At 49.2% G+C, this 20,463-nt stretch overlaps 3 protein-coding genes across 3 annotated transcripts; all 3 read right to left on the bottom strand.

Moving 5' to 3' along the window:
• Positions 1-3,751: 3,751 nt before the first annotated feature.
• On the bottom strand, positions 3,752-4,717 carry LOC309891087 (olfactory receptor 14A16-like; the record flags this gene model as incomplete). The annotated part of the gene is made up of 1 exon (XM_082785471.1): positions 3,752-4,717. One exon carries the CDS (start codon positions 4,715-4,717, stop codon positions 3,752-3,754), a length of 966 nt encoding a protein of 321 aa, XP_082641597.1.
• A 4,578-nt stretch (positions 4,718-9,295) lies between these two features.
• Positions 9,296-10,243, bottom strand: LOC309890999 (olfactory receptor 6E1-like; the record flags this gene model as incomplete). Its single annotated transcript, XM_082785397.1, has 1 exon — positions 9,296-10,243. The coding sequence occupies one exon, from the start codon at positions 10,241-10,243 to the stop codon at positions 9,296-9,298; it is 948 nt and encodes a 315-aa protein (XP_082641523.1).
• Positions 10,244-14,593: 4,350 nt separating this feature from the next.
• LOC309891086 (olfactory receptor 14A16-like) lies at positions 14,594-15,553 on the bottom strand (the record flags this gene model as incomplete). Its single annotated transcript, XM_082785470.1, has 1 exon — positions 14,594-15,553. One exon carries the CDS (start codon positions 15,551-15,553, stop codon positions 14,594-14,596), a length of 960 nt encoding a protein of 319 aa, XP_082641596.1.
• Positions 15,554-20,463: the final 4,910 nt, after the last annotated feature.

Here is a 20,463-nt window from a genome sequence, read left to right as displayed (position 1 = left end):
TGCTGCAGCCCTCTGATCAACTTCATGGCCCTCCTCTGGACCTGCTAACAGGTCAACATCCTTCTTGTCTGGGGTCCCCAGACCTGGACACAGTATTCCAAGAGGGGCCTCACAAGAACAGAGTAGAGGGGGACAATCACCTCCCTCGACCTGATAGCCAGGCCTCTTTTGATGCAGTCCAGGATGCTGCTGGCCTTCTGGCATGCAAGCACACACTGTCAGCCCATATCAAGCTTGTCATCGGCCTCTGCTCTGCTCAAGGAAGGGGATATGGCGGGTACACACCACGTGCCACCCCATGGTTTTACCTGCATGACCATGGAGAGGACATGAAAAAATGGGATGGGAAATCTACCTTGACCCTAGAGGCATGGGTATGCGAGTTGCAACAAAAACAATGGCCAAAGGGGGGGCCTTCCATATAGCAGAAAATTGCTGCTCCTATTTCCATCAGACAGTCCCTGAGACACACTGACAACTACTAAGAATAGGGCTAGAGGGGCCCTGCTTGCAGCCAGATGGAGGGAAGGTACAATCTTATTTATTGGCCTGTGTGGATTTGATGGCCTGGAATCATAGAAGCATAGAATCATAGAATATTCTGAGTCGGAAGGGACACACAAGGATCATTGAGTCTAACTCCTGGTACCAGACAGGTCCACTCAAAAATTCAGACCATGTGACTAAGTGCACAGTCCAAACACTTCTTAAACTCCGACAGGTTTGGTGCTGTGACTACTTCTCTGGGGAGCCTGTTCCAGTGTGTGTGACAACACCCTTAGTGAAGAACCTCTTCTTGATGTCTAGCTTAAAATCCCCTGCCTCAGCTTGACACCATTTCCGTGGGTCCTATCACTGGTGATTAAGGAGAATAGGTCAGCACCTGCCCCTCCACTCCCACTTGTGAGGAAGTTGTTGACTGTGATGAGATCCCCCCTCAGCTTCCTCTATTCCAGGCTGAACAGGCCAAGTAACCTCAGCCGCTCCTCATACGTCTTCCCCTCTAGGTCCTTCAACATCTTCATTGCCCTAGCAATGCTGTGCTTGATGCACCTCATGATAAAGTTGGCCCTCCTGGCTGCCAGGGCACACTGCTGGCTCATATTCAGCTTGCTGTTAACTACAACTTCCAGGTCCCTCTCTGTGGGGCTGCTCTCCAGCATCTTGTCCCCCAGTCTGTAAATATAGCCAGGGTTGTCCCATCCCAAGTGCAGGACCTGGCGCTTGCTCTTGTTAAACTTCATGCAGTTGGTGATCGCCCAGCTCTCCAGTCTGTCCAGATCTCTCTGCAAGGTATTTCCACCCTCATCAGAGTCAACAACTCCTCCCAGTTCAGTGTCATCAGGAAATTTCCTCAAAACAATTTCTAGTCCTGCATCTAAATCACTTATAAAAACATTGAAGAGGACTGGCCCTAAAATGGAGCCTTGGGGTCCCCACTAGTGACTGTCCACCAACCTGATGTGGCCCCCATTTACCACAACCCTTTGAGCCCTACCCATCAGCCAATTGCTATCCCATTGTATGATGGCTTTATTTAGCTCTATGCTGGACATTCTGTCCAGTAGGATGCTATGGGAAACTGTGTCAAAAGCTTTACTGAAATCCAAAAATGTCAGACACACAAGAGTATAAGGCTCAAGTGGACGCTGGAGCTAAGTGTACTGTAATGCCATCAAACTGTAAAGGGGCAAATCCCATTTGTATTTCTGCACTGACAGGCGGATCCCAACTGGTAACAGTATTGGAGGCTGAAGTGAGTCTAACTGGGAAGGAGTAGCAAAAAGCACCCAGCTGGGACTGGCCTGGAGGCTCTGTACATGCTTGGTGTAAACTACTTCAGGAGAGGGTACTTCCAAGATCCAAAAGGGTTCCGGTGGGCTTTTGGCATGTCTGCCTTGTCAACGGAGGACATTAAACAGCTGTCTGCCTTGACCTGGTCTCTTCCAGGACCCTTCCATTGTGGGTTTGTTGAGGGTTGAAGAACAGCAGGTGCTGATGGTTACCCCAGCGGTGCCTCTGAGGCAGTATCATGCTAACTGAGACTCCCCGATTCCCATCCACATGATGGTTCATCAAGTGTAAAGCCAAGGGGAGAACAGCAAGACTCACTCACCCTTTATTAGTCTCATATGGCCAGTGGACTATCGTGGCCTGAATGAAGTCATGCCACTGCTGAGTGCTGCAGTGTCTGAGATATGACTTCACGGTAGAATTTGAATTTAGGGATTAGCGCAATGGATTTCTTCAAGCATGAGGGATAGCATTTAGGGTAACATCAGGTTCCTGGTTAGAAATATCGCCACTGGCCTAACATGAATATTTTCCCAGTGAGTGTTGAAGCAACAGCAGCCTTACATGAACCCCTCCTAACTCTTCAAAATATTTATTTTCTGTTAGCCAAACCCCTCTTCTCTCCCCCAAATCTCACACTTTTATTCTCTCAGTTCTTCCCCTGGCCTCCCCAAATGTGTCACCCTGTTGGGGCAGCTTTCTGATGGCCTTTTTGACCTCAGAGCCTCTGCCTCCCTGCTGTTGGCCAGCCAGGGGCTGGGATACAAGTGACCTCACAGCCAGCATCCATAGAGTTACAAGGAGCTGTTGTTTTCAGGAGGCCTCTTCCCAGCACACCCAGGAGCAGCAGGTTAAGGGGATGCCCTGCACAATCCCTCAGGTACTCTGTGGGTGAAGCAGCGCATGCTGCAAAAGGCCTCCCACATGTCCAGACTCACGTTTCCTCATGCAGCCTTTAGTTTCTCCAGGGCATCTTGAAGGAAATGACCACCTCTGTGTGGAAAACTGATTCAAGAACTGAATATATAGTTTAGGAAAATGTTGAGAACTCTGCAGAGAAGGAGTTTGTGTGAAAGTCATGATGACTAGCATTGGTCATATCCATATCCAGTGAACAAGGACCCAGCCCAGACTGCTCTGTGGTTCCCCCATCTCTCCCAGGAGGCCAGCCCAGCTCAGCCCCTCCCCAGCTCTCCACACCTCCATCTCCTCTGTCCAGCCCAGCTCAGGCCAGCAGAACAGTCCAGACTGTGCTTGCCCCAAAGCAGCAAATGGAGAAGTGGATGTCAGTGGCAGTGTCCCTGCTGCTGCAATCTGCAGGACATTGTCCACCCCCAGGCAGCCTGTGGCCCCCCAGGCCAGTCCCTCTCCGAGACACAGCACAGCACCACACTGCTGGCCCTGGGGCTCCTCAGGCAACACAACTGCACACACACAGCACCCTGCTCTGCTCCCAGGACACCCCATGTCCCACACAGCCTTGCCCCACAGCAGCACAGTGAGCAAGCAACAAGAGCAATCAGTCCTCACAGCAACACAAGGGCTCTGAAGAACAACATGGGAAGTGAAAAGGAAAGCAGCTCAGGACAGACCAAGCCCTCGGGCTCCCTGGCAGTGTTGCTGTGCCAGGACTCTTCTCTCCTCCAGCTCTGCACAGAGCCAAGAGCCCCTGCAGCTCCATCATAGATCTCTAAGGAAGGATCTCAGTCAAGCAAGTCACTTCAGAGTTCTTTCTTATATTTAAAGATGAAGAGAGCCTGGTTCCTTGTTTACACTAAGCCTTTCAGTCACAAAAGACAGGTAGATGTTTAAATAGCAGGGGAAGAAGAACAAACATTCTTTGCAGAAAAAGCTATTGGAATTGAAGAAAATAAAGAAGAAATACACGCACACAAGCAAATATAAATAAATAAATAAATAAATAAATAAACTGCACCTGCACCTCTAATGAGTTGAATTATGAGTAATATGCAGACGATAACAAACAGTTTATTCGTTCTGAGAAGCATCCAGTCACCAGTTTCCCCAATGAATCCTTTAGCTCCTGATTCCTCATGCTGTAGATGAGGGGGTTCACTGCTGGAGGAACCACTGAGTACAGAACTGCTAGTAAAAGATTCAGGGATGAGGAGGACATGAAAGGGGGCTTCAGGTAGGCAAAAAAGGTAGTGCTGATAAACAGGAAGACAACAGCCAGGTGAGGGAGGCACGTGGAAAAGGCTTTGTGCCTTCCCTGCTTTGAGGGAATCCTCAGCACAGCCCTGAAGATCTGCACATAGGACAGCACAAGGAAAACAAAACATCCAAATGCTAAAACAGCGCTAACCACAAGAAGCCCAACTTCTCTGAGGTAGGCATCTGAGCAGGAGAGCTTGAGGATCTGGGGAATTTCACAGAAGAACTGGTCCAGGGCATTGCCTTGGCAGAGGGGAAGGGAAAAGGTATTGGCAGTGTGCAGCACAGCATAGAGAAAAGTACTGCCCCAGGCAGCTGCTGCCATGTTGACACAAGTCCTGCTGGCCATTATTGTCCCGTAGTGCAGGGGTATGCAGATAGCAATGTAGCGGTCATAGGCCATGATGGTGAGAAGAGAAAACTCTGCTGAGATGAAAAAGACTAACAGAAAGGCTTGGGTAGCACAACCAAAGAAGGAAATGGCCCTGGTGTCCCACAGGGAGTTGGCCATGGCTTTGGGGACAGTGGTGGTAATAGTGCCCAGGTCGATGAGGGCGAGGTTGAGAAGGAAGAAGTACATGGGGGTGTGGTGGTGGTGGTTGCAGGCTACAGCTGTGAGGATGAGGCCGTTGCCCAGGAGGGCAGCCAGGTAGATGCCCAAGAAGAGCCCAAAGTGCAGGAGCTGCAGCTCCCATGTGCCCCCTAATGCCATGAGGAGGAATTCTTTGGGAAAGCTGCTGTTTGACATATGCCGCCACTGGGACCTGTGCATGGATGAAAAGACAATGACAAGTTAGTCAGACGTCACTGAACAAAACCCATTCCTTCCCTCACATAAATCACCATTCTCTCAGCTTGCATTTCAGCTATGGAAGTGACACTGCACGGCAGGCTCTCTTAGCCTCATTATGGTGTATCACAGTGCAGGACACAGGCTTCTCTCCTGTTCTGGAGGTCCAGATGAGGAAGAGGTGGCTCATGCCCTAAAACCCCTGAGGGCAGATGCTGTGCTGGGTGGCAGAGAAGAGCAGGGAGTTGATGCAGAGAAGGTGCCTGCACTGCAGGCCTGGCAGGGAGTACCTGAATCCCCCTTCCCTTGGCATTTCAGGCAGCAGCTCCTTCTCCCTCCCTGCCCAGGTCTCTGCTGCCTGGAGCTGTCCCTGCTGGCAGCTCCTTCCCTGTCCCCACATCTCCTCCCTGCCATTGCTCACAGACCCTATCACATCTGCTGTATGCTCAACTCTCCCCTGCAGACACCCCCTGTCTCAGGGCACTTTACAGGGACATCTCCCTATTTTAAGTGGCTAAGAAGCAGCTCTGACCTGTCCTGAGAGCCCTGCAGTGCTGGAAAGTGAAAGAAGAGACCCTAGAGAGTGCCTTCCCTTCAGGTAATGCAGGACTTGGTCTTCCCTTTCAAGAATCAAACCCAGAGATGTACTGTTGCTCTTGTGGAGATATGAGCAGCCTGTCCCAGGCAGAAGCCTCCTGCCAACAGCAGGACCCTGCCTGCTGCAGAGTGCACCTTCCACCCACAGCTTCTCCCCGCAGTGTCCTGGGCAGCTACCTGCACAGGCTGAATGCTGAGACTGGCAGGCAGCAGAGGCCCTGCCCCGGCACACAGCCCCTGGGGCACAGCAGGGACCCTGCTCTGCACCACAGCCCTGGACACCCCTGCCCGCACCCCTGCATCTGGTCCCACAAGAAAAAACACTCATGTCCTGTCCCTCTGACTGTATGGACAAGTAATCCCTGCTCTGGAACTTGTCGTTCTCCTCTAATCCAAAGAAACTCTGAGAGTCCTCCTGAGAGTTCCCATAGGCTGCAGGATTTGCCAGCAAATCTGGAGATGGCATCAGGAACAACAGCTGTGTTGCCCTGAAGCCAGAGACTTACCCTGTTCAGGGCTGTGAAGATTTCTCCTGCAGAGAGCTCTCAGCTTCCCCCCTTCACACTGCCTTTAACATCTCCCTCCCTTCTCTCAGCCACCCTTGTCCCCTGCAGGCAGTGTCCCCAGCCCTGCTGAGCTGTGCAGAGGAGCTGCTCCTGGGCAGAGCTGTCTCTCTGCAGCGCTGCCTTCTTGCCAGGAGCTCCCCTTGGTCCCAGGAGCCCGGCCCAGCTCATCAGCACAGGGAACTCTTGACAAGTCCCTGAGCCTCCAGTGGAATAGACAGGACACTTACTGCCAGCAGTGTCTTTTCCCCTATTTCAAAATAAATGTTTGACACGAGATTCATCTTTTCTTGTTCTGTTATGAGAATGGAGAGCCACAAGGTGACAGGCAGGCTGCATTCCATCTCTTCTAAGCACTTATTAATATTCAGAGGGAGGAAACATTTTCACAGATATCCCTCTGTCTACATAACCTACATAACCAATTGCTGGGCTGCAGGATCACCATATCATAGAACTCTTTGGGTATGAAGGGACCTTCAAGACCAGCAACCTGTTCCAGTGACTCACCATCATTTGTGTGAATAAAGGAGGCAGTGAAGGGAAGCAGACCTGGTCAGTCACAATGAATGGTGAGAGCATGGGACAGAGAGAAAACGTTTATTCCAGTGAGGTTATCTGATTAGGGACATTTTTAGATGGGGAACCAAGAGAAAAGGGGGAATGCTGGTAAAAGGCCTGTCCTGTGAAGACAGCCTGTGGACTGTTGGGTAGTCTGAAGAAAAGAAGGCTGAAGGGTGACCTCATTGCTGTCAATAACTTCCTTAGGAGGGGAAGTGGAGAGGGGGGTGCCGGTCTCTTCTCCCTGGGAACCAATGGCAGGACATGTGGGAAAGGCACAAAGCTGCACCAGGGGCTGTTCAGACTGGGCATTAGGAAAATATTCTGTACTGTGAGGGTGGTCAAACACCAGAACGGGCTTTCTAGAGACCTGGTTGATGTCCCATGACAGTCAGTGTTCAACAGGCACTTGGATCATAGAAACATAGAATCAAAGAACATCTTGGTGAGGAAGAGATCTTAAAGATCATCCAGTTCCAAGCCTCCTGCCATGGGCAGGGATGTCACTCACTAGATAAGGTTACCCAGTGCCTGAGCCAGCCTGGTCCTGAACACCTCCAGGAACAAGGCATCCACACCTTTCTGGGCAACCTCTTCCATAGTCTCACCACCCCCTGAGTGAAGAATTTCCTCTTAACCTGTAATATAAATCATCTCTTTTAGTTTGAAATCTTTCCCCCTTCATCCTGTCATTATCTGATTGAGCAAAGAGTCTCTCTCCACCTTTTTATAAGGCCCCTTAAATACCAAAAGGCAACAATGAGGTCCCCCCACAACTGTAGGCAGAAGAGCCCCAGATCTCTCAGCCTTTCTTCATAAAAGAGATGCTGCAGCCCTCTGATCAACTTCATGGCCCTCCTCTGGACCCGCTAACAGTTCAACATCCTTCTTGGGCTGGGGGCCCCAGACCTGGACACAGTATTCCAAGAGGGGCCTCACAAGAACAGAGTAGAGGGGGACAATCACCTCCCTCGACCTGATAGCCAGGCCTCTTTTGATGCAATCCAGGATGCTGCTGGCCTTCTGGCATGCAAGCACACACTGTCAGCGCATGTCAAGCTTGTCATCGGCCTCTGCTCTGCTCAAGGAAGGGGATATGGCGGGTACACACCACGTGCCACCCCATGGTTTTACCTGCATGACCATGGAGAGGACATGAAAAAATGGGATTGGTAATCTGCCTTGACCTTAGAGGCATGGGTATGTGAGTTGCAAAGAAAAACAATGGCCAAAGGGGGGGCCTTCCATATAGCAGAAAATTGCTGCTCCTATTTCCATCAGACAGTCCCTGAGACACACTGACAACTACTAAGAATAGGGCTAGAGGGGCCCTGCTTGCAGCCAGGTGGAGGGAAGGTACAATCTTATTTATTGGCCTGTGTGGATTTGATGGCCTGGAATCATAGAATCATAGAATATCCCAAGTTGGAAGGGACACACAAAGATCATCCACCAACAGTTTCATGTCCTTTTTGCACTGTGGTGCTCAGAACTGCACATAGTACTCGAGGTGAGGTCGCACCAGCATAGAGCAGAGTGGGACAATCACTTCCCTCGACTGACTAGCAAAGCCATCCTTGATGCACCCCAGGATACGGTTGGCCCTCCTGGCTGTCAGGGCACACTGCAGGCTCATATTCTGCTTGCTATCAACCACAACCCCTTATGCCTTTCCATTCCTGTCAGCCTTGCCATATCTATGTTGTATACAGGGATGGTTTTGTGCTCAGCAGGCACACAGCTCTGTTCAACAGAGAGACCCCTCCAGCAGCCTGAGGGAGCTGAGGTGGCTGCAGCTCTCTGCCCCTCAGTCCAAGCTGAGATGGGCAGAGTGTGCACTCTCGGGAGGCTCACACACAAGCCCACATACACAACACATAGGCATCAATACATGGCAGGACACAGGTGAATGCAGGCAGGCACACTCAGCATTCACACAACCACAAACAGCAGGAGAAGTCTTATCCTGATCCCCTCTCTGGCTGAGTAGGAAGGAGGCCTGACAGTTGGAAATATAAAGCGGTAGTGTGTGCATGTGCATGTTTGTGTGTCCAAGGTAGATATGCCAGCAGCTGGGATCAGACACTCAGCCTGCCCAGGACAAGTTCCTGGCTCCCAGTCTCCCCAGCTGAAGTCACTGGGACATATGAGCCCCCATGGCTGCAGCCCCACTGTAGCTGCTGGCACACATCATCCCAATCTCACACACACACACATTTAAGTCCACTGAGTCCATACACTGCCATGTCTCCTGTTGCTGACTACATGGGCACTCTGATGCCCTGGTTCTAGTCCAGCTGCTGCACTTACCCCTGTGTATAACCATCAGGTGACCTACAGCCCTTGGCAGTAATCCCCTTAGTCCAAATGGTGATGTGAAGAGCTGCTGCCAGTGATGCATCTGGATGGGTTTCCTGCCTGGACACTGGGCTGACAGCCCTTCCACAGTAGCCCTGGAAGGAGCTGGGACAGGATCTTGTTTCTTCACGAGCCTGTGACTTAGGTTCCCACTTGCCAATGTGCTCTGTGCTCTCCTGGGCTCATGGAGATGGGCTTTTGTTGAGCTGAGGGCTCTCCTGTGATGGGCCTGGAAGCAGCCAGGGCAGGGCATGAACTGAATTACTCATCCTGACATCATTTCCTTGGGCCTTCATTTTGTGTGCAGATGTGCTTCTTATCACACAGCCTAACGCAATCCAGCAAGAACATAAACCTCTGGAGACTTCTGCATGTGGAGGTCACATGTATATGATGGTGGTATTACATAAGATATGACAGCAGAGAACTCAAATTACTTTTCAGAAATGCATCATGATTAGGGGAAAAGCTGTGCTGTTGCACGGGCCATGGCTTCCTTCAGGGCCAGCATCACGGCCTTGTTTCTAAGACTGTAGATGAATGGGTTTAAGAATGGGTACAGGACAGTGTTCAGCAAAGCTACAATGCTGTTGGTCTCCAAAGAAACGTGATCTGAGGTGGGTGTGTAGAGAGCTATGCAGCTTCCATAGGCAATGGCCAAGGTGGTGAGATGGGAAGAGCACGTAGCAAAAGCTTTTCTCCTCGCAGAGGCTGTTGGCATTTGTAGAATACAGAAAAATATGCTTGTGTAAGATGCCAGAGTTAGACACAAGGAAGACAGCATGATAAACAATATGAAAACTGATTCTGTTTTCCAAAGCAGGGTGACATCAGAGCAAGACAGTTGGAATAAAGGGGTGTTGTCACAAAAAAAATGCTGGATGTTCTTCAAACCACAGAAAGTGAGCTTGGAGAGCAGCACCAAGTGGTAACTCAAGAATGTGAAGCCCATGACCCAAACAGCAGCAACCAGCTGGATGCAGAGCTGATGCTTCATGATGGCAGCATAACGCAAAGGCTGGCAGATGGCAACATAACGGTCAAAGGACATGACAACAAGGAGAACAAACTCTGCAGCACCCAGGGCAAAATAGAAGGAGGACTGGGCAAAGCATCCACCTACTGAGATAGTTCTCCTGCCAGAGCTCAGAATTACCAACAGTTTGGTGCTTGTGGAAGACATAAACCAGATTTCCAGGAATGCCAGATTGCCAATGAAATAGTACATGGGGGTTTGCAGGCGGCTATCCATACACACCAGGAAAATGATGGCTGCATTCCCCATCACCGTTGTCAGGTACATGAGTAGAAGGACCATGCAGAAAAATAGCTGTAGCCTTTGATCAAGCCCTGAGAAGCCTGTGAGGATGAATTCAGAAATGACAGTTCCATTGCCTACTCCCATGCCCTATTTCCATTCATCCTGCTGAGGCAAGAACATGGCAAAACCAAGTAAAATAATTTCATGGTGTGGATGGAAGGTTATCTCCTTCCTTCTCTCTTTCCTTGCTTGCAGGCTTCCTATAAAACAGAGAGAGAAGGAGATTCTGTTGGACCTTCCTTACACTCTGCCTTTTCCATTTCATATATCATGCAGAGTCCTACAGGAATTTCTTGTCTTCTTTCCAACTTTGTCCATCAGCCACAAATTATTCTTTCTCAAGAGCACAGGACCAATAAGGGGTTGTTAGCGATTGCACCCTGTTCCCGGGAAGGTCCTCATTTACTCAGAACAATTGCAAACACCCATTGTAACAATGTTTCGAAAGGAAATCTCATCTTCTGCACAAATATTTTCTATTTTGTAGATTCTAAACCATGAATTCAAATATGTATATTGGAAGTTATTCTCTCTCCTCTTCAGTACTTGCCTTTTTGGACTACCAGCAGCTGAGGATCCCCTGGTTTATTTCAGGACAAAGAAATTTCAGGTCTCTCTTTTGTAATGCTGTGATTTCTTCTTTGTCATCTTCCCTTATTTCTTTAGGAAAGAAGAAAAATGGGGACCAAGTGTAGCTTGCCTTTTTTAGTACTGTAAATCAAGGCCAAAATTCATTATGGTCCCACCAGGTCCGTAGAAACATCTATCACAATCTCATCTGACTTCTTTCTGCACTGAAAAGCAGATATATCCAGAATTGGTCTTCGTTCTTACTATCAGACATTCTCAACTAAATGCCTTGCTTTTCTGAGAGGTGGAAAAATCTTGTCCTCTTCAAAAGCTTAAGGATAGTCCTTGTAGTACAAAGAGGAAGTGCCTAAAGAAAGCAAAGTGCCAAGTACTACTGTGTAGGCTTATATTTCAGTTGACTAAAAGTCACATCCTTCAGGTTGAGCTATTTGACTTACTCCCATCCCGTCAATGCTGAGAGAGAGAAGAGCATCTGAAAGAGATCCCTCACCTTTATTTTGCATGGCAGTTCTAGGCTGGGACGACCCAGACACAAGCACTTTCTCTTGTTTCATTGATTGTTGGGGAAGCCTCAGGAGAACAAGTTCTCACAGGCACCAGGAGTGAAGAAGGTTAAACTCATTACTCAAGTCTCTGATGACTGTAGTAAATTACTCTCTTCTGTAAATCAAAGTACTCCTCAAACAGGAAAATAAACAAAACTAAAACAAAAACCACAAGAGAAACTTGTTCAGCAAAGACAGACATTTTCTCCTTCACCTTTCCCTATGTGTTTAGACATAGAAAGGATCAGAGCAGATGACTGCAAAAAGTGACCACCTCAAAACACAAGGGTGGGGGAGGAGATGATGGGTTTGAAGCAGTGAAGTAGTTTCTCCATGGGCTGTGTTGTCCCCTCAGGACCTGTCCCAGGGCAGAATGGGTGCACTTAGGCAGGAAAATGGAAAGCTCAGAAGCGGGGAGTTTTAAGGACTTTTAAGCATGGGGTTTGGGCTGGTCTTAGACCCCAAGTGCCCTGCCTTGCTCTTTGCCTCTAGACTGGCAAAGAGGAATCTGTGCACTGGCTTCATCTGGAAAACTTGTTGAGATTAACCCATTAGCTGTAATAGTTTTAGCAGAAGCTCAAGCCCAGTCACCAACAGCAATATGTTGTGGTTTAGCCCTGATGATCAGCTAAGCACTGAGGGGATCTGATCCAAGACTTTTTCCCATGCAATGAGGAAAAATAAGAATGGGAGGCAGTGACGGGAAACAAGTCTGGTCAGTCACGTTAATCATAAGATCACAAAAACATAGAAAGATTTGGTTTCCAAGGCACTTTAAAGATCAACCAGTTCTAACTGCCCTGCCATAGGCAGGGGCACCTTCCACCAGACCAGGTTGCTCAAAGCCCCATTAAGCCTGGCCTTGAATACTTCCAGGGATGGGGCACCCACAGCTCCTTTGGTCAACCTGTTATAGTGCCTCATCACCCTGAAAAATCAATTTTTTTCTGAATATCCAATCTAAAACTACCCTCTTTTAGTTTAAAAGCTACCTCTGTTCTGAATGGAAATGCAGGACGGGGAGAGCCAGTGGGCACAGTTGTTTGTGCTGGTGCTGCTAAGGACAAGAGATATAAACCCCAACTTGTCTCAGGAGCCTCACATTGAAATGTAGGTGCATGGGGTTCACATCCAAGCCTGATACATGAACTCCTCATTCTGGTGGAGATGGTCAAGGAAGAGGAACACTGTTTTGCAAGCACCCAGGAAAGAAGTGCACATCATCTGTCCAAGTACATGTCTTTTCTACCTCCTGCAGCTACTGAAATGGGGGACAGTTGCCTTAAAGGCCTATGTCATGCTTTTCTGATCCATGCAGAATTTTCAGATACCCAAAGGCATCAGAAATGGCCCCAGATACCAATGTCCAAGTTATTCCACCTGTTTTTATTCACAGACTCTCATCTGCATGGTATCTCTCCTCCAGCTGGACCCCTCTCTTCACATCTAATTCCTTTTCCAAGGAGCCCCCAGTGGGCTGTATCAGCTTAGTACTTCGGCAACTTGGTTGGCCATGTTGCACCTGAGCTATTGCTCATGGTGGGGGTTAAGAGAATTTCCTTTCCTCTTCTTGTCTCACACCTGTCTTTCTCATCTGGAAGACATCTCAGCTGATGAGCTACAGGCCTCAGGAAAAATTTTGTCTCTCTGTGAAACTCCAGAGAAATATCCTCATCAATCAAAGTATTCATCAAGCAAGGATCAGTGTGGGTTGTGTTTGCTGGAAGTTGAGAAGCAGAGAGTCCTGGAATTGTGATCTCTGGTGGGCTAAAGCAGTCCTGTGTTCCAGTTTTCCTCTGTGCTGAGGAAGGATGCTGCCAGCTGGAACTGAGCAAACCAGAACCTTGGTAAGGAAGTTTCTGAGACATGGGGCAGAGAAAGGAGTAAAAGTTTTATTTAATCATCCCTGAGTTTTGAAGGCACTTGATTTGATTAAGGTTCTCATTAAAAGTGCTGTTTATATATATATATATTTTTGTGTGAGGATATTGTTTGATATGTTCCAACAAAGATGTATGATGTTTTTCAATATACAAGAAAAACATGGTAATATATACATTATGTATACTCCTTGATGTTAGAATAAGGACTGGATATATAATTAAAAGCATAGATATGTTTATATACCTAAAGGTTTTCCTTAGTTTTATTCCATTCTTTAATGTTCCTTACCAGAAAAGGGAAGGGCTACTGGTGTCATCTACCTGGATGTCTATGAGGCTTTTGAAATGATCTCTCACAACTTTTTCGCTACTGAACTGGAGGAATATGGGCTTGATGGATTGACTGTTAGATGGAGAAAAGAATTAGTTAGATGGCCTCATCCAAAAAGTTGATACTCCTTGTGAGTCTATGGGCAGAGGTCCTGCCCCTCATGGCATAGTCAGTCAGCAGAAACAGAGCTCCTGGAAGAGAACTGCAGTTCACTGCAGTTCTCTGCAGTGCCCCCCTTGGGCAGTGGGGAATGGATGTCCCTGTGCTCCCCACAAGTTGTCCCCAAGCTGTTGGTGCTGCCTTGCAGAGCAAATAGGCTGTGGTGCTGTGGGGTGAATCTGCATGGCTGTGCTAGTCAAGGTGGGAAGCAGACTCAGCCAGGTCCAGATCACTGAGCTGGACCCTGTGAATTCCAGGTTCCTTGTGAATACCTGGCTTTAGTTCTTTCACTGTGGCTGAGCCCACAGTGGGAGATCTCTCACTTTCAGAGGGGCTGCAGTCAGTGCTCATGCCATGCTCCGCTGACCCTGGAGGTACCCTGGGCTCTGCAGGCAGCTCCAGATTCCCCTCCTGAAGGACATCATCTACAGGTCAGACGTGGGAACGGCCCTGGCTATGTAACGCAGTGACCATTTGCTGTCTCTGCTGTGAGCAGACACCCATGGGTGAGTCTTAAACCTAGCCCTTGGTCTCTGACAGGTCACAATGCAACAATGAGCCATTACCTCCAGAACAGAAGCAGGAACAGACTTTTGTAGGGAGCAATGATTTGGGCCTATTCTTGACGCTTGTTAGGCAAAGAAATCCCAGCCTTCAGGCATTTCATTGTGGTAATTCCGTTTTATTACAGGGGTGCTAGAAGAGAATATTGCTTAACTCACAGGGTTAGATGCACATTTATACAGCCTCCATATGGGACAGAACAGGTTCATTCATTCACTGCACTGATGAGAATCCTGGTATTTATGCAGGAACACAAGAAACCCAGGTAGCAAAACTGACAATGAGAAAAAAAAATAAGTATCTATATAGCCACCTGCTAAAGACAACCAAAATATAAGTCTGGAAGTTGATGTACTGGCATTCATGATTGGAGAGTGAAGGGATCTTTATGAGTATTGAAAAACATCCCCCAAATCAATTTCCTAACAGCATCCTTCAGCTCCTTGTTCCTCATGCTGTAGATGAGGGGGTTCACTGCTGGAGGCACCACTGAGTACAGAACTGCCAGCAAAAGATTCAGGGATGAGGAAGAAATGGAGCGGGGCTTCAGGTAGGCAAACATGGCAGTGCTGATGAACAGGGAGACCACAGTGAGGTGAGGGAGGCATGTGGAAAAGGCCTTGTGCTGGCCCTGCTCTGAGGGCATCCTCAGAACAGTCCTGAGGATCTGCACATAGGACAGCACAAGGAAAACAAAACATCCAATACCTGAACAGAAGCAAAACATTATGAACCCAAGTTCTCTGAGGTAGGCATCTGAACAGGAGAGCTTAAGGATCTGGGGAAGTTCACAGAAGAACTGGTCCAGGGCATTACCTTGGCAGAATGAAAGGGAAAATGTATTGGCAGTGTGCACCAAAGCACTGAGAACACCAGCACCCCAGACAACAACTGCCATGTTGACACAAGTTCTGCTGGCCATTACGGTCATATAGTGCAGGGGCTGGCAGATGGCAACGTAGCGGTCATAGGCCATGATGGTGAGAAGGTAAAACTCTGCTGTGACAAAGAAAACAAACATAAAGACTTGGGTAGCACATCCCAAGTAGGAAACGTCCTTGGTGTCCCAGAGGGAGTTGGCCATGGCTTTGGGAACAGTGGTGGTAATAGTGCCCAGGTCAAGGAGGGCGAGGTTGAGGAGGAAGAAGTACATGGGGGTGTGGAGGCGGTGGTCGCAGGCTACAGTTGTGAGGATGAGGCCATTGCCCAGGAGGGCAGCCAGGTAGATGCCCAGAAAGAGCGCGAAGTGCAGGAGCTGCAGCTCGCGTGTGTCTGCGAATGGCAGCAGGAGGAACTCAGTGGGGAAGCTGCTGTTGGACATTTGCTACCTCTGGCCATGTGGACCTGTAGATGGAGGAAGAGACAGAGACAAGTTAGAGAGATTTCTCTGAGCCTCATTCACACAAGTCACCATTCCCTGAGCTGAATGAGGAATGAATCCACTCATCCTCCAACCCTTCCAACTGAATGACGGTGTGCCTGACTGTTTCAAATGGACCTTGGGCACCTTGTTCACAAGAAGACACCCTCAGGACAGGGCCCCAGCAGTCAATGTCAGAATAGAAGCTTACACCCACCTGCACCCCAGACAAAGAGTATAGGAGAATCACAGACAGGTGAACAAATAATAAAGAATACAACAATGCTCCAATCTGCTGACAAAGGAAAATGTAGATGGGCATGCAGGGAAGCCTTCACATTACCAAGCTTGCATGCCACCTATGGAAGTGACACTGCGGGGCAGGTACTCTCAGCCTTATTGTTGTCTATCACCTTGCAGGACACAGGCTCCTCTCCTCTTCTGGATGTCCAGCTGAGGAGAAGGTGGCTCAATCATAAAGAGCAGGGAGTTGCTGCAGAGAAAGTGCCTGCACTGCGGACCTGGCAGGGACTGTCTGAATCCTCCTTCCCTTGGTGTTTTGGGCAGCAGCTCCCTCTCCTTCCCTGCCTTGGTCTCTGCTGCTTGGAGCTGTCCCTGCTGGCAGCTGCTTCCCTGTCCCCACATCTCCTCCCTGCCATTGATTCCAGACCCTGTCCAACCCATTTTTGTGCTCGGCTCTGCCCTGCAGACACCTCCTGTCCCAGGGCACTTTTCAGGGACAACTCCCCATATTGTGTGGCTAAGGAACAGGTCTGACCTAACAGGAGGTAACTAGAACAGTTGACTCAGTGACTTCATAATAATGTAAAAATAAATTCCCATCTCGTACTGCCATCCAGCAAAGCAAGAGGAGAAATCACAAAGCACAAAATCATTCTCTTCAAGTATTCCTTGCTCTGATGTCTCAGTTGAAGATTCCCCTCTGACATGGACTGGAGGTGCTGTAGAGCTCTGGGCAGCAGCAGGAACCTGCCCTGCCCTGTCCTGCTGGGGGGGTTCCTAACACCCACAAATTCTCACTGCTGTGCCCTGGGAAGTTCCCTGGGCATGCTGAGTGCTGAGCCTGGCAGGCAGCAGAGGCCCTGCCCTGACACACAGCCCCTGGGGCACAGCAGGGACCCTGCTCTGCACCACAGACCTGGGCTCCCCTGACTGCACCCTGGCTGCACAGGCTGCAGCTGGCCCCATGAGAAGGAACCCTCATATCCTGTCCCTCTGACATCTGTGTCTGGTAAGCCCTGCTCTGAACCATGTCATTCATACAGTAGAGATAGTAGAAAGTCCTCCTGAAAGATCCCATAGGATGTGGGATTTGCCAGCAAATCTGGAGATGGCACCAGGAACAACAGCTGTGTTGCCCTGCAGCCACAGACTTACCCTGTTCAGGGCTGTGAAGATTTATCCTGCAGTGAGCTCTCAGCATCCCCCCTCCACACTGCCTTTAACATCTCCCTCCCTTCTCTCAGCCGCCCTTGTCCCCTGCAGGCAGTGCCCCCAGCCCTGCTGGTGCACTGTGCAGAGGAGCTGCTCCTGGGCAGAGCTGTCTCTCTGCAGTGCTGCCCGCTTGCCAGGAGCTCCCGTTGGGCTCAGGAGTCCAGCTCATCAGCACAGGGAGGTCTTGACAAGTCCCTGGGCCTCCAAGTTAATCAACTTTGAAACTGACTGAAGCAATTACTGGTGTTTGTTCCCTCCGCTGGGAAGGAAACTTATTTCCAGTGCTGTCATTTCTCATACAGAAAACTATTAGGTCCAAGTCCATACAGAAAACTAAAGGTCCAAACTATTAGGACTTTTCCATGTCCTGTTTTTAGGCAGGGCACCCAGACAAGGACAGGAAGAGATCTGCCTTCCCCCTGCTGAGGGAAGTGTTTCATCTGAATCAAGCAAGGCAGCTCCTTTTTTGTTTTCAGTCCAGAGGCTAGAGGGAGGTTAGATGCCTCTCTCATGACTCATGGAATTCCACAGGAGTTTCCTCGTGCAGTGGTTTAGATGGGCGCACACCAGACATCTGCATGTCAGCTGCGTGTCTCAGCTCCCAGCACACTGAATGGAGGTGGAGGGCAGGAGGGAGCTGTTCAGATGCAGATCCCTGGTGACATTGGAGGTGCCAGAGTGACATTTGAGTGACATTTTTGGTGTCAGATTTCTCTGGGTCATAAACAGAGGTGACATGAGGAAACTGCTACCAGCTGTAGCCCAATGGCAAAGAAGTAGAGGCAGGATCTATTCAACCTCTAAAGACTTCATTGCTCCCAAATCCATTTAGATATGAAATGTAGATGTGAAATATGCCAATATAAGTATGTTTGGGAGATACAGTATCTCCATTTAAGTTATTGGGAGGACATGCATTTTTGGAAATATCTATATAAATTTATATTTGCATAGAGGGAGTGTCCTCATCTTGCTGGGACATGTCCCAGACCTATGAAAAAAATCATGAGACAATCTACAAAATTCTGAAAATGAAGACTTCTTACACATCGTGAAGAACAACAACACAACATGTTTTTATTTATTTCACAGAATTACTGAATGGTTGAAGGGCCCTCCAGAGATCATCTATTCCAACGCCCCTGCTCCAGCAGGCTCACCTACAGCATGTGTGGTGGTTTTACCGTGCTGGGCAGCTAAACCCCACAACCGCTCTCTCACTCCCCCTCCTTTAGATGAGGAGGGGGAGAAGTAAAGCAAAGAACAACTCATGGGTTGAGATAAGGATAATTTAATTAAAGGGAAATAATAATAATAAAGAAAGATTATTATGAACTAAACAATTTAACTAAGGGGAAATAAAAAGGGAAAGGGGAAAAGGGAGGGGAAAAAGGGAAAAAATAAAAAGAAGGGAGGAAAACAAACAAACAAAATAAATGAAGGCTATATGGAAGTGCAGAGGAAAGAAATTACTCTCTACTTCCCACAAATAAGCGATGGTTGACCACGTCCTTGAAGCAAGGCCTCAACGCACGCAGCCGGTGTTCGAGAGGAGGACCGACATTTTCACAACAAGAGCCCACCCCTCCCCTCTTCTTCCTGTTTCCACCTTTTATTGCTGAGTGTGACATCATATGGTATGGAATATCCCTTTGATTGGTTTAGGTCAGCTGACCAGGTGATTTTTCTCTCCTCACTTTTTGCCCACCCCCTAGGAGGGTTAGAGAAAGGCCCAATGCTGTGCCACTGCTGCTCAGCAGTAGACACAACACTGGTGTGATAACACTGCTGTTCCAGCTACAAGTACAGAGTACGGCACTGTATGGGCTGCTGCCGGGAAAGTTAACATTCCAGCCAGACCCAGTACATCTGGCTGGAAAAGAGATGCATCAAATGAAGAGGCACCTCCCTGAGACCACAGGCTGCCCCAACTTCTGTGCCCGAGGGTCTCCAGCAACTCACCAAGGCTGTCAGTGTCCCGCCGTCCTCATACAGCATACACACCCATCCTAGCCTGATCGTGTGACCTTCCTGCTTACTGTGGACACTGGTGGGTGTGGGTTGGTGCGATCTTACCTGCCCTGAAGAGTGTTGGCAGCTCTTCCTTACAACTGACATCTCAAGGGGAAAGCGGCCAGGATTGTGCCGTGGTCTGGTCCAATCGCCGTGTGATTCTGGGTGAAAGAGTATAAGCACCAAACAGAGCAGCATCCCTCTGTGAACACGGGCAGCCCCTGCCTCTGTGCCCGAGTGTCTCCAGCAACTCACTGAGGCTGTCATTGTTCCATCATCCTGATACAGAAGACACTACTGTCCTACCCCGATCATGTCAGCTTCCTGCTTGCTGTTATGGGCTGGTGGGTGTGGGTTTGGGCGATCTTACCTGTCCTGGAGAGCGCTGGATGTTCCTCCCAGCTGACTTCTCAAGGGGAGAGTCGCCACGATTGTGCCATCATCTGCTTCCCATTGCTGTGTGCGTCTGGCTTTAATTAGAGACAGAACAAATGGATCAGCATCCACGTGTGACCAGGGGCTGACCCTGCCTCTGTGCCCAACAACCTCGAGCGTCTCACCACGTCAATCCCGTCATCCTGATGGAGCGGTCACTCCCGTCCTGGTCCGAGCGTGTCACTGTCCTGCTTGCAAAGACACTGTGCTGGAGTGTGGGTTGGGGCGAAATTACCTGTCCTGGAGATCATTGACACCTTTTCCAGCTGACTTCTCAATGCGAGAGAGTCCTGGAGTGTGCCATGGCTTCTCAAGAGGAGAGCGGCCAGGTAGTGCCATCGTTTTTTTCCATCGCTGTGTGATTCTGGCTGCAAAAGAGAAGCACCAACCGAAAAAGCATCCCTATGTGAACACTGGCAGCCCCTGCCTCTCTGCTCAAGAGTACCTAGCGACTCACCGAGGCTGTCCGTGTCCCGTTGTCCTCATGGAGCGGTCATTGCCATCCTGGCCTGAGTATGTAACCATCCTGCTTGCTATTACAGCCTGCTGGGCATAGCTTGGGGTGATCTTTCCTGTCCTGGAGAGCGCTGGAAGTTCCTTCCAGCTGACTTCTCAAGGGGAGAAATATCAGGATTGTGCCGTGGTCTGGAGTCAATTCTGTGTGTGTCTGCCTTCAATAAGAGAAGGAAAAAGAGGAGCACCATTCCTCCATGACCACGGGCAGCCTCTGCTTGTCTGCCTGAGGCTCTACCGTGAATCACGGAGGCTGTCCGTGTTCTGTCATCCTCGTGCAGCAGTCACTCCCATCTTACCCCGATCGTGTCTCCGTCCTCCTTGCTGTTAGAACCTGGTGTGTGTGGTTTGGGGCAATCTTACCTGTCCTGGAGAGCGTTGGCAGCTCTTCCTTATAGCTGACTTTGCAAAGGGAGACAGGCAAGGTTGTGCTGTGGTCTGGTCTCATCACTGTG

Source organism: Aythya marila, assembly GCF_965140915.1.
Source record: "Aythya marila genome assembly, contig: HAP1_HAP1_SCAFFOLD_154, whole genome shotgun sequence".
NCBI lineage: Eukaryota > Metazoa > Chordata > Aves > Anseriformes > Anatidae > Aythya > Aythya marila.
Note: the sequence above shows the minus strand (reverse complement) of the source record. Positions and strands in the feature narration are given on the sequence as shown.